The sequence below is a fragment of the Peromyscus leucopus genome, chromosome 11 (genome assembly GCF_004664715.2).
Source record: "Peromyscus leucopus breed LL Stock chromosome 11, UCI_PerLeu_2.1, whole genome shotgun sequence".
In the NCBI taxonomy this organism is placed as follows: Eukaryota; Metazoa; Chordata; class Mammalia; order Rodentia; family Cricetidae; genus Peromyscus; species Peromyscus leucopus.
In genome coordinates, this window is record NC_051072.1 from 66,784,327 (window position 1) to 66,798,079 (window position 13,753).

General features: G+C 41.8%; 1 protein-coding gene across 2 annotated transcripts; it reads right to left on the minus strand.

Moving 5' to 3' along the window:
- Nucleotides 1-433: 433 nt before the first annotated feature.
- Nucleotides 434-13,328, minus strand: Arrdc3 (arrestin domain containing 3). 2 transcript variants are annotated; one of them, XM_028875628.2, is made up of 8 exons: nucleotides 12,781-13,326; nucleotides 9,087-9,168; nucleotides 7,209-7,356; nucleotides 6,215-6,317; nucleotides 5,633-5,889; nucleotides 5,208-5,370; nucleotides 4,783-4,937; nucleotides 434-3,013 (listed from the first exon to the last, which is right to left on the minus strand). In XM_028875628.2, the coding sequence occupies exons 1-8, from the start codon at nucleotides 13,058-13,060 to the stop codon at nucleotides 2,957-2,959; spliced, it is 1,245 nt and encodes a 414-aa protein (XP_028731461.1). In that variant the 5' UTR covers nucleotides 13,061-13,326; the 3' UTR covers nucleotides 434-2,956. The 2 variants fall into 2 exon arrangements, with proteins under 2 accessions (XP_028731461.1, XP_028731462.1); XM_028875629.2 differs by lacking the exon at nucleotides 434-3,013 and having other exon boundaries at nucleotides 4,817-4,975; nucleotides 12,781-13,328.
- Between the last annotated feature and the right edge of the window lie 425 nt (nucleotides 13,329-13,753).

A 13,753-nucleotide genomic window follows, 5' to 3' on the forward strand; every position in this document is an offset into this window, starting at 1 on the left:
GAAGGCACATAGATAATCCTTACATACATGTGTAGACAATGAACAATAAAAATTAAGGTTGACTTCAAAAGGATTTTGAAGGTTGCCAATCGCTATAATGGTCATACCTATTTTTAAGACTATTTCCTGCTTTTTTTCAAATGTGGAAAACTGTTTTGTTTTTCAACCTAACTTCTAAAGTCCTCTTTTAAGGTTAGGACTGGGGCTTGTCATAGGTGGGGGAAGTGGCACCTAAATACAAAATTACCTGGCTTTTGGTTCAGTATTTAAGATTGAAATTCACATTTTCTAAGTCCTCGGTAATTTCCATTAGTATACATTTAGAAACAAACCATTTAGAACGATCTAGAGTTTAACTATAATGTTAAAAGTGTTTGATGCATCATTAATAGGACCAATTTCCAATAAACTGCCAAACAATTATACAAAAAAGAAAAAAAAAAACACTTTTATTTTCCACAAGGAAGAGCAACAGGAAAAATTAAATCATTTTCCACATAGTTTTCTTAAAACAGAGCCTACAAGGACATATTCAGCACCAAATAAAAAAGAGAGATTAACAAACAGCCATAGAGTATAATCTATAAAGCAAACATTTAATATTGCACTTTGTTTCGCGAACATTTTGGATTTTACTTTTCCTAAATGAAAAATTAGGAAGCTATCTTGAATACTAGAGTGCAACTGTGACCTCACATGTATGTCAGGAACTGACCAATATTTAGAAAAATGTAATGCCTCTAAATGAGTAAAGAAATAATTAATGGTAAAAATAAAACTTTATTTTACCAAGTCTTAACAAGAATTTTGTCACCCAGTGCCAATTTCTATCATATTGGTCATTCTTGCTTATGCAGTATTTTGTAAAATACGGTAGTGAGTGTCCCGATGCCATGCACATCGACAATTGTTCCCTAGTTAGACATAACAGGAAGAGTAAGAGGTGTGATCAGACAATCCCTCCCAACGAAAACAAAACCACCAAATGCCCTTTATGCCAAATATCCCATGAGCTTCTTCTGAGGGGGACATTCACAAAATGGTTTAACAATAAAAAAATAATTCACCCCCATTTCCTTGTTATCTAGTACTCGTTTGCTACGGGAGCACAAACCCTTTAACCGAATCACTTAAAACGCGATTCCTTTTTACAGCGGGTTTTCTCCACCCTGTCAGCACTATTTCAAACATGGATTGTCTTCCATGTCTTCTGAAAGGCCACTTATGGAAAAGCCTATTTTGTATGGAGCTTTAAGACAGTATTGAAGCAGGTCAAGCACCAAGCCAGAGTTACCACTGTTTTCAGTCACTTTATTAACTGTGGGTTAGATGGCAAGGTAGATGGATGCAACGTCCATTTCACACATATGTTGCAATATCAGAGATGCTGGTGTCACTAAAAACAGAAGTAAACTCCTAAAATAAAATCACTACACTTTATACTTGGGAGGTGCGGTTTTAAACGTTTCTCATGAATGCTGGTACCGAGGTGTTGTTCTATCTATACATAGTCAAAGTGAGAGACCTCTTCAGATAGAGAAAATAACACACACAAGGACAAATGAAAGCTATTTATCCCAGCAAACATGCTAGTATTTGTCATTACTAAGTTACACACTTTGGGAACAAATTTGGAATTTTATTCTCTTAAACTTGAGCAAATGTATAAATCAAGCTTCTCCAATCATAACTGACATACACATTCTGGCTTATTAAGGTACTCTGCATCAGCAAAAATGATTTCCGAACATATGTGTTTTGGAGGTAATTAAGTAACTCTGTATAAAAATAAATGCATTTCCCCTCCCTTCCCTAGTGACTGGACAACTTCCATTTACTTTTAAATAATAAAAATAGTTTTTAAGAGCAACAGCCCTGAACTCTTTGCTGGTGCCTGCCCTACTGTCTTTCTTCACTCAGTTCTAGTTTCTTCTTAAATGTAATGATAAAAAGGGGATGTGGGTGGGTTATCAGTTTTGTGTATGTCCCATTTCTGAATTTCCCTCTCCAAAAAGCCAATCAAACAACAACAACGACAACAACAAGAACAACAACAAACAGTGCAACAAAAACACAAACGGCATTCCGACAGTTTGGCAAGTGATGCGTTCACCTGAGATTAAGTGATGTAGGCAGTCAGTAACGAGTGCTGCTTTGCTGTAATAGCAGACGGGCAACAGTCTCAAGGAGCCCAGGTACAACCCCGTCTCCCACTCGCTTCCTCTCCTTGTTTTCCCCACTCTCTGTTGCGCATCTACTACAGTAGGCTGCAAAAACGTACAGCAAAAGGATTGGCTTGAAGGCATTTGATGTTTGTAAATAAATCCACAACAGGATCCAAGCTGAAGAGGTGATCCACGGTCAGCCTAGTAGGACAATTCTGAGCATGTGCATACGCAGGTAGAGTCCAGGCTACATTAACTTAAACAAACAAAACAAAAACAACAACAACAAAAACCCACAAACTGTCAGTGCGTTTTTTTTTTTTTTCATGTAAGAGTTTTTCAAAGCTTTCTTTTGTTCCTTGTTGTGCTGACCACAAACAAGCTTTATGAGTATCAAGAGTCTGGCATAAATGGAAAAAAAAAAAAAAAAAGCTGTAGTGACATTGAACTGCACAATGTAAGCATTGAGCATGTGCAAATTTTCAAATCAGAAGGACCACGTCCTTCTTTGCAACGGTGTCTTGACACGTATGACCACAGGCTAAGAAGACTGCTCTTAGCATGTACAGTTTTACAGGAGAAAGCTTAGATCTTCAAGCATGTTGGAGCAGCCCCAGAATGCTGCTGTAGATTCTAAAGCATGATCACTGGTGGTTTCACGTATTTGCCATCTTCTGGGCAAAAGCAATTCCACTTCCTCTGAAAAACGTGTCTCCAAGATACTTCTCTGTCCTCAGCCGGAAGAGATACAGTTCGGAACCCAGATCAACTTGATTCAACCAAGTGTTCTTTCAACGAGAGGGGCAGGATGGTCTGTCCTCAGATGACTGATCAGGATTTGGATCAATCTAGTAGAGACAAGATAAAATTTACAAAGTTAACTTGGTAAGGTGTAGGAAGAATGTAACATATGACTGCTTTTGAGAACTAGTCAGCGAAGGTAACCAATATGATCAGAGCATATATGTAACTTCTTAGCAAATGATACCCTATTATTCTCTCCATCTCAAGTGCTATGTGGGAATGAAAGAGTGCTGGATTACTGATAGGATTTACAGTTAAGCATGAGTAGTTCAGTTTCACAAAAGTTGCTAAGAAAATCTTTTAAGGAAGAGTGTTTTCATTCAACATTGAGACACTTAAACTCAGTTATACATTGGGGTATACCATCAAACTACTCAACTCCTTTGTGAAGTATTTTTTGTTCTTGTCCTAGAACGTCACTGCATCTCTTCCTGAGTGTCCTGTGAAGGTGATTCAAAGACCTCTTGGACAAGTCCTATTCACTTTAAATGTTAAGACAACTCACAAGCCTCAAAAACTTTATGCCAAGTGCACATTTTTGAAGAAAAAATCCAATTACTATTTAGTTAAGTCATATTCCAGTGCTATTTCAGTTATCTTATATTTACTTTGAAATGTACAGAATTAAAGACAAATTAGATAAAAGTGAATGATAGATATTCATTCTTTTCAAATGTTCCCCTTAAAAGCTATGAACAATGAAAGTAAGCCAGAAGCAAAGATAGAAATGTCAGAATAAAAATACAATAATAAAATTTGTGAGAAATGGTGGAACGTTCTTGGTATCTAACACATATTTTTATGAACCATAATAAGATAGAAAAAATATCTAATCAAAAATTTGACAGAACAGATTCTGAATACCTGATAATCAATGAAGTAGAATTCTACATGATCACATCTAAAAAGGTCTTTTCCAGTTACGGCATCACCACAATTGGTTTCAAAGTACAAGCAAAATTCCTTCATGTCTAATGAGTATGAAAAAGTATACAGACTCTCACTGTAAAACACTGGAATAAACTACATAACGCCAAGTCTCTCGATTTAGAGTCATTTCACTATCAAGGCCAATGTGAGGTCCTATAAGAATGTACACTGTTGTCTCAGGTCATGCTAAAAAGTCCTGAAACTGCTGAGCCAGCCCTGGGCTGCTCTTCCTGCCTGGACTATCCCACTTGTGCAGGGGCTACCCAGTTTTTAAAATTCAGCTTAATAATCACTTTCTCAGAGAAGCCCTTCAGATTCCTAAGACGGAACAAATGGCTTATTAAGTGTTTTCTAACACTATTGACACTGGAGTTCGCTTCTGAGTTCATTTTTCTCCCTAGTTTGTGAGCTTATCCAATGCAAGCGTTCCTTACTCACGGGTGCCGAGCGCCATCAATATGAAGTGCACAATAATCTAGCAGTGCAGGGACGCCATTTAAGAAGCTATTTGGAAATATGCTATTTTCTCCTATGACTAAGAGTGTTAAAATATGCAAGAAATAATTATGAATAATATAAACTCTAGCCATTTAATTATGCTTATAAAACACCAGTGTTTCTACTACTGACACTTTAAAATGAAGTCACTCCATTCAAAAATGCCAAGGATTCAACATTTGACCATCTTAGTTCCTGAATGAAATCTTACTTCTGTGTCAAAGTCAGAAGATCTGACAATCATAACTTTTAAAATGTTATTCTAAATTTTTTATTAGCAGGATAACCAAGAAGCAACTATCTTTTAAGTCTGTATCTTTTTAAAAGCCTGCAACTGCTGTTTCCTAGGAGACCCAGCACATTTCATACTTGACTTGGTGCTTACCTCTGAATAAAGAGGTGGAGGCAAGAACCGGAACTCCTGGATATATGCAAACAGTGGTCCTTGAAGAGCTCTCTCAAAATCGTCACAAGCACTCATTGGTGCGAGGTTACTTCGTCTTTGTTCCTCCGTTACTACTTCTGAATAGCTGGGTGGTGCTGGAGGAAAAAGATACACGCAATTCGAACAACATGTTCTTATGCATGTCAAAATACACAGAATAGTAGATATTAAAAAAATGTCATGTAAAAGAATAATTATTTGTTTGGTGATTAAAACAAGGGAGACATACAACAAAACTTAATATTAAGGTCATATATGCTAACTACAGAAAGATAAAAATTTAACTAGGGTTGTAAGATATAAAAAAACAAAAGAAAAAGTTTTAATAATAATAGAGTAAGTTTAGACATGTATTATCAAATTACCTTCAGGTCTTTCAGGAAGGGATAAACCAAGCCAGTTCATGTTCATGCTACACTGACTGCTTACACTTGAGGTTCTGCTACCAAATGGATGGAGAGGAATGGTACCGATGACGAGTGGCAAATTAAGAAATAAATCCATAGCTCCAGGAATATCCACATATACCTAAACAGTAAGCAGATGCTGGATCAGCATTTTAAGTAGAATTTTCTTTAAAAACACAACTTAATTTTGGTATTAGCTGGGATCCCTTTTAACTAAAACTAGAACATTTCTCTGTTACGTGCAATGCCCTAGGTTTATGTGTGGTAAAATAATCACAATGTAATGTTTCATACACACGTCTACACCCCACCAAACGTGGACAAAATTAGAACCCCACAGGTTCAAGATGAAAGTCGCAAGAACTTCTTAGGGTAACACCTACCATTAGCGAGTACTCCACCCGGATTATACTACAGTCAAGGATGGAGGGGGAAACTGGCGGGATCTTTAGCAGCTTGCCGTTCCATGTCTCTGTCTTCCCGGACGACAGGGACTCCCCACGTAAGTTTGCCACAAGCTGCTTTACTTCCTTCATTTTCCCTTTGGCATAGAAAGCCTGTGTTTGGTAAATGGCTGCCTTTGGCACTACCATTCGGGAAGAGCAGTTCTCAATCTCAGCAAATATCTGTATGGATTCACCTGGAGAGGGAAGACAATTACTGACTATTAGAAAACAAACGAGCAAGCACCCATTATCAAGAGTCGAATTCTGACGCTCAACTGACTCCATGGAGGAAACGCTATCCCAGAAGTAAGCAAGGTGACTTACTAGAAAATGACCACCTACTCACTCAGTGACTATACACAAAAAAGGACTACACTTTGTGAAAAGAAAACGAGTATGTACAACTTACACAGCTTTCCTAAGGAATGCTGAGTGTCTATACTGGGTAACAATACTGTAAGTTTGTACAAAATGCTCAGTAAAGAAGCCTGCGTTCTGTGGGCCCCGGCCTGTACATACCTGGGGTGTAGCCCTTCCTCTCGATTTTGGCACTTAAGGATATTGGGCCTGAGGTGCAGAACCAGCAACAGAGTGTCTTGTCTTTTGTGCCTGCTTGGGGTGACTGTATGAAATAGAGAAAAAAAAAAATCAATGTATGAACTCAAAAATGCCAGAATGTTTTTAAAAAATCAAGTAAGATAATCTATTTTGTTCCCCCAACAGATGGTTTTTAAATTATATCAAACTTCTGTCTTTAAACCTCTATTCAATAAAGGGAAAAAAATGGGCTTAATACCCTATTCCAAAGCAGACTTTTAGCCCATTGTGTACAATAATAAAAACTAATCAAAAAAAAAAACCCTTTCCAAATCCCACATAAATTGTCCTAAACTCGGTTGTTTAATTCCAAATGGCAACATCTTATTTTGAAAATGTAAAAAATGTTGGTAAAGTGTAAAACACATTTTTATTTGCTTTAAAGATGTCATCATTTGTTTAAACCAAATTGTTTTTGAAGCCAGATTTGAATTAGTATCATAAAATGCAATTAAAAAGAAATTAAGTTTTTTCCCCATGAAATGATGAATCCCCATCATTCGACACCTATCCCTAGTTGGAATAATACAGCATGGTTCAAAGTTTAGACTGTGGCACTTTCAGGTAAGAGATTTAAGCCAGAGTTTAATACTGTTTGTCAATTAATTTAATTAATTTAATCAAATTAAATGATTAATACTGTTTGTCAGCTAAGCCATTTAGGGGCCAGACCTTGTTATTGCTGTGTTCTGCATAAAAGATACTTCATATCACATACTGGGCTTTTAAATTTACATAGCACAGTGTGAAAAATAGCACATCACTCATTCGCTTGTGTGCTCTACTTTTACTGTATTTTAAAATAGGTTTTTAATGTAATTCAATAAAATTGCTTTACTAAAATGGTATAGATTATGTGGCTATTCTTTATGTATTCATATGTCAGAAAGAAATGAAGAATCTAGTCATTTCTTACCAGTAGTGAAGGAGTGTTGATATCTATATGCTCAAAGACTGTAAATTCCTTCTTTAATTTTACTGGCAGAAGCCAAGGCCTATGCAATTCAGCTTTCACCCAATAGCGCACACTACCGTGCCGGCCTTCGAATGAGGTAGCAAGTGGTCTGTGCAAAATATAAAAATGGATATATTAATCTTACACCTCTTTCAAAAAATTCAGTAGTAGATCAGAATAAACACGTTACCATGTTATACTGTCTATGAGGCACATGTATTAACGACATCACCATGTTGTGCTGTCTGTGGACTAGTGAGGCACCACATGTATAATTTCTTAAAACTTTCCAAAAGGGATAAGTCACTGGGGAAAGACCTTTTATTTTCAAATAATGATAGGATTTAAATGTAACAGAAATTTTGTTTAATGCCAGAAGAATACAATCCCTTTAAACTAAAGAGTCTACTTTTAATGTTGGTGGCAAAATCAAGAAAGTTAAATGAACCATTGTTGAAAAGGTAAAAAATTTAATTGAAAAATAAAGTTAAGAATGGCCTCACTATTTCTACCTAAAAATCTTAGGCCCCAATCAAGCACTCAAAAAAAATTCCCTATACTGTCCCACTTTTGTTAGCTAGGAATTAGAACCTCTTTTTATAGCAACTAATTAAGTATAGCACAGAAAACACCTAGAATAGTCTCATAATTTCCTATTTCATAAATTCATAGAAATGGAGAAGGTGGGGGGTTGGGGATTTAGCTCAGTGGTAGAGCACTTGCCTAGCAAGCACAAGGCCCTGGGTTTGGTCCTCAGCTCCAGAAAATAAAAAAGAAACGGAGAAGGTGCTTTTTACACCCTGTCCACCCATGTTCTAACTCTCCGTGGGCTAGTCTCCACTTGCCAAGGCTTGAAAAGAAAAATCCTCCCATTAGCCCATGTCAGAAGAATCAGAACTGTTTCTGGACTTGGCCAGATTATAGGTTAGTAGTCTGCAGAAGGTTTTAAAAAGCAGTTTGGCCCATTAGAGAAAGGTCCAGTGCTGTTACTTAGAAGGCAGAGGGCCAGATTAAACTGGTAGAAGTATCAGTATTTTACAAACTGTCTGTAGAATTAGTAAACACAGAATTATATACATTTAAGGCCTGATAAACTGTTATGAGCTACGTTTATTTTATAGATCAATCAGTGCCAGTTTAAACATTTTAGTATCTGCTAAAAGGCATTATGCAAAAATGTTTGTATTCTCTTCCAGCAATCTGTTCAAATGCTGAGAATGTACTATACTTCAAGCTTCCCACTAAGGTGGCTCTGACAGACGGTTCCTTTCAAGTCCAGGTTATGATTTCTTATGTAATGTCCCCAGTAGCCGCAGCTCTGTGTACAAAAGCTTGCTCCCGAATTTGTGTCTAAACGACAGGACTGCTCCTTGAGTTAGGAGAGTCTCATCTTGACATTCTAACGTTGATCATTCACATTAGCAGAAAGGTAAGACTACTGAATTTTGATCCAGTGAGCCATGAAACTCAACAGTGCTCTCTTTTAATAAAGCAAATGATAATCAGCTATCTGATGGAAGACTTCCTACATTTGATTAGCGCCTTCTGAGTCACCAGTGCTAGATTAAACGTGAATGTTTTATATCCTTCGAACACTACTGCAGACACTAACAACCGAGTGTGTTTTCTGTGATTTTGCCACATTAGATTAAAAATAGCTCCCTTTATTTAATACATTATTTCCCTTGACCATGTTTCTGTAATGAAAAGGGTTTTTTTCAAAAAAACAAACAAAAAAGCAAAACAAAAACTGAAGTATATTAAACATGGAGTATCTAATTTTATAAGATTGTGCTTAATTAAGAGTGTCCAAAAAATTCTATTTCTCATAATACTTACGTCTGTGGAAGCTCGAAGCTAAATGCATATTCATGCCTTCCTGAATGAATAGTGTTGAAGCCTTCTTCGGAATTATCATCATCTAAAATGAACAAAAAGGGAAAAAAAAATTTTGTCGTTAATCAACTACATTCTCAGGCCACAATCTTCAAGGATGTTCAAATGATCAAAGCCACCTGTCTTCATCTTACAAATCAGAGTTCTAATCCCAACTTCATTATTTGCTGGGGCTCAAATAAACACCCTTGTTGTTCTTGGTCTTCCTCATTCCCCAAAACGGGGATGATGAACATTTATTTACACTCTGTAGGCTGTTTTTTTTTTTTGGGGGGGGGGCTGCTTTATTTTAATGGGAAAAAAAAGATCCAAATAGTGAAAAAAAATTGTATCACGTACAGTATATTCAACAAAAGGTTCAGGTATCAAACTACACTGTTATCTTGATCACCAACTGTTTACTTAAGTGCATAGAGTAAAAACTGTGTAATGTTTTTTAATGGCCACTTTTGGTGAATATTCACTCTTGGGGCGACTCTTATGTTGCACCCAAGCAGAGGTTCAGAGGACCGCTGGGACTCAAGGCCAGCCAGAGGGGACCCTGTCAAGAGGGAGGAGAGGTGACTAGAAGTCTGAAAGCTGAAAATACTTAGACGACATTCAAAACTCCATCGGTTTTAGCAGCAACTAAAATCAGCCTTTGGAAGTTTAATTACAAAGGACTGAATTTAAAAGATGTCTTTTTACAAAAAAAAAAAACTCATTTTGTTCAACACCTTTAAGAAATGAAGTCTAATTGGGTAGTGTCCACTTGCGAGGGTGGTGGTGGGGGGGGGGGTAAGGAGCGTTCATCTTACATCCAATTTCTTTTGCTCGAATTCATTATGTCATGAAAAAAAATTAACAAATAATGTGGGGGGAAAAGGTTTGGAGTCAAAAAGTCCTTTGGCTGTCTAGGTAATGCACACCGACGTCTCACTTGGTGTGCAATCCTTTTTAATTAGCTGCGGGGCTGGGGGCGCGGGGGCCGGGGGGCGCTGGCTCGGTATCATTGTACTTTTCTTCCCCTAAGTACCGAAATCGCACAAACCCCGCGACTTCCGTCCCCACGTCCCGGTGAACCGCCGCCGAGGACGCTGCCCGACCCGCTCGATCCTCCCGGGGAGCCCCCCGCAGCCGGGCCGGGGAGCCGGGGGCTGCTGCCCCGCGCCCCCCGCCCAGGCGCCCAAACTTCGCCTCCCTCCCCGGCGGCTCCCTTTTGTGCCAGCTCAGCAGTCTCCTGCCAGGCGAGCGGCGGCCTCCGCGCGCCGCGGTAAACAAGTGCCTGGCTGTCAATCAAGAACTAGACTGGAGCAGGAGAGGACCGGCCTAAACCGGCGCTGAGCAGATCCCAGCCAGGCCCGCCCGCGCGCGCCCGCGCCCGCCGCCGCCGCCGCCGCGCGCCCCGCTATACATACGGCATACGTCGCGCGCTCCCGTCCGCCCGCCCGCCCGCGCGCGCAGCCTCGTCTGCTGGGGCCCGGGGGTGGGCGGGGCCGCGGCGCGCCGCGCTTCCGCTTTCCACGCCCCAAGCCGGTGACCGGTTCGATCTGGCTCGGGCCACCCTGACACCTAGGCTGTTCCAGCGCGGGGGGGAAGTGGCGCGGCGGCGGCGGGGGCGGCGGGGACGCGAGGGCCCCGGGGAACAATGGGCGAGGCCGGGCCGACGGCGGGGCGCGCGCTCCCCAGCCCGTCCCGCCGCCTCCTGTCACGGCCCGCGCGGGTTCCGCGGGTCCCCCGGCCCGGGACGACCCTGGCGAGGGCCGAGCCTCCTGCGCGCAGCACGGACCCCCGGGGCGACGGCTCACCACCGCCCCGGCCGGGGGCCACGGCACCTGCGGGCCACCCCGGCCTGGAGGGACCTTTACCGGCTCACGCCGGTTCCAAGCCTCGCCCCAAACCGGCGCGAGCCGGCTCGCTCGCCCCACCCGGTCCGTGCCCAAAGCCAATCAAGGCCTGGCATCGCCTTAGCAACAGGCTAACAAACCCGGCTCCGCCTATCGCCGGGCGCCCGGGGCGGGCGCTCGGCCGCCAGGCTAGTTTGAGAGCTCCCGGTTGGAAGTCATTGAAACTCTCCCAGCCGCCGGAGCTCGTCCACGCGGAGCCCGGCTGGCGGGCACCTCGCCGGGTGCAGGTAAGCTGCCTTAGCCGTGAAACCGTGCTGCAACGGACGCAGCGTCTGCCCCCATCACCCGGTCTCCTTCCCCCACTCCAGGTCTCAACTCCTCGAGGAACAGCCTTTGTCTCTTCTCTCTCATTTTGTTAAAGGCTGCAACGTCCAAGCAGGTTCAAACGCAAAATGCATGTGTCCTTTTTTTCCAAGCACGAGCACTGTCATTAGGTATTCTATGCCCTATCAGTGTGGACGCCGGGGAGGCTAAGGAGGCAACCATTTCAGGATGCAGAACACCTTGGTGTAGCTGCGTAAATCCTAGGAATTGACTTCACCTTCATATTTTAAAAACGATGCAATCCTGCGTAACTTAAAGCATCCTCCATTTCTCATTTGCCTTAGTTTCAATTAACATCTCCCCAGGATGTACGTTTTAGATATTTAAAAAAAAAATTTGAAGGTATGCCTCTATCTGAAAAATCGCCAGTATTTGCACTAAAATACTGCATTAGAAAAGAGAAACACAAATTACATAACCAGTTTTAACATTATATTCTTCTTGGACTAGGAATTAAGTCATCGCCACCACCTGACGCGTGTAACCAATCTGCGGAGAGCAGAACAAGCGCCCCTCCTCACCATCCCCCAGAACTGGTCCGAAACAGGATTGAACCGCTTCTAACAAAGGGTGGAAACTTAGAAAAACAAGCTTGGAGTCGCCTATATTTCCACAATGTAACCACTTAAACAACAGATTGCAAATTTCAGGACCCCTTCTCCCTTTGACAATGCCTTTATCTTCCTCTTGTACCAAAAAAACAAATCCGATGTGCCATATACTTTACAATTCCATCTGTCTGCCATAGGTTTCATTGAATCCACGTTCCAAAGTTAGACATGATGCTCGAGAAGAAAATTACTGACCCCGAATGGCTTTTAAAACTGACTTAATAGTTTGCATAATGATTAGATATTATCCTTTAAAAAATAAATGATGCTTGATGTACATTTTAAAAGGAATTGGGAGAAATAGGGGAAAAACACGTGGGGTGTTGATGCCATATGTCAAAATAAGCCATAGAAGCCCTTTATCAAAGAACAATAATCAAGTCTTTAAAGTCTTTTGCATATGAATATTAAAATCAGATACATCTAGCAACCTTCTTAAAATGTCACCACGGTTCTTTACTGGAGCTCATTTTTGGACCTAAGATTATAAAATAAGGGGAGAAATCCAATACTGGACTGCAGCTTTTGCAAACGAATGTGAAAATATTAGTAAAATGACCGAGTCAGATTTAAACACTTTATGAAGGTGCACAGGGATCCCAAGTGCGAACGGCAGATAGGAAGCTGGTTACAGATGTAGTAAGCGCAGTTTGCAGCCACTTTGCAGACGCCTGCATGCATTACGGCTTAACACGCTTGAACGTCAAGGAGAAACTACATCTTCTAAGTTTGCTAAACCTTTATCAAACTGCCGACTAGACCTGCAATAAATGAGATTAAAGTTCTCATTCAAAGAAGACTAATATAAAGACTTACCTCTTTCGTGCCCAATTAGGATGTCTTTATGGTTGAAATATTCTACTTCTTCAGTGTAATTCTGTGTATAGGCAGTATTGGAGCCGGCGTTTCTAGATTCAGTCCAGCGTACTTTCGCATGTCCTCTTGCATGAATTTTAAGAGATTTCACTCTGATTTCCCCAGTAACTTCTAAATTCACCCTTCCTGAGACAGTGTCCCCGCTGGAATACACGGGGACATTGCTGTCATTAAGACAGTCAAAGCTTATTGTCAAACTCTTCACCTTTCCCAGCACCATGATTATAACAAAATCTATAAAAATATAATGTAAGACCAAAAAAAAGTCAAGATCGCATATAAGATGTGATCTTCACTTAACACTGATCGGTGTCTTTGCCTTGCAAAGGAAAAAAAAAAATCTTGCAGGCCGGATCAGTGATTGTCTACAAATAGTTCATTGAGATTTCTTCAAAAGTCAGGGCAGCAGGGAAGCCGCTGCTCCACGCTCCTGCTCCTCTCAGTGGTCTCCTTACAAAGACGGGCGGCTGGAGGCTGCCAGCTCAGTTTAAGAGCAGCTTTGTGAAAAACAACCCCAGTGCGCAGGCGCACGCCGCGGCTGGCGGCCGGCCTCCCTGCGCGCTCCCTCCCGCGCGGCGCGCGCGCCCCGCTCGCCGCGCTCGCCGCGCTCGCCGCGCGCCCCCGGGACGGTAGGTGTGGAGCGGGCGCCGCCGGCCTCTGTGCACCGGCCGCGGCGATTGGCAGGCGGGCCGACCGCCACCCCCCACCCCCAACCCCGGTCTGCACGCGCTCCGCGAGCCGGGGCCAGGGGCCCGGAGAGCGTGCGCCAGGGCCGCGCACCCCGCCGAGGATGTGCGAGCCTTGGGGGGAAGGGGAGAAACCGGTTGGGCCAGCGGCTGGTGGCCGAGTCTAAGCTAATGAATTTCAAAAGGAAACGTAATAAAAAGCAGACAAATATTGTTCACAGAAGAAA

Coding starts and splice junctions, on each gene's coding strand:
- Arrdc3 (XM_028875628.2), bottom strand. CDS start 13,060: ATGGTGCTGGGAAAGGTGAAGAGTTTGACAATAAGCTTTGACTGTCTT. Junction 7,357..9,086: donor AGCTTCGAGCTTCCACAGAC/GTAAGTATTATG, acceptor TATTTTGCACAG/ACCACTTGCTACCTCATTCG. Junction 6,318..7,208: donor TCAACACTCCTTCACTACTG/GTAAGAAATGAC, acceptor TATTTCATACAG/TCACCCCAAGCAGGCACAAA.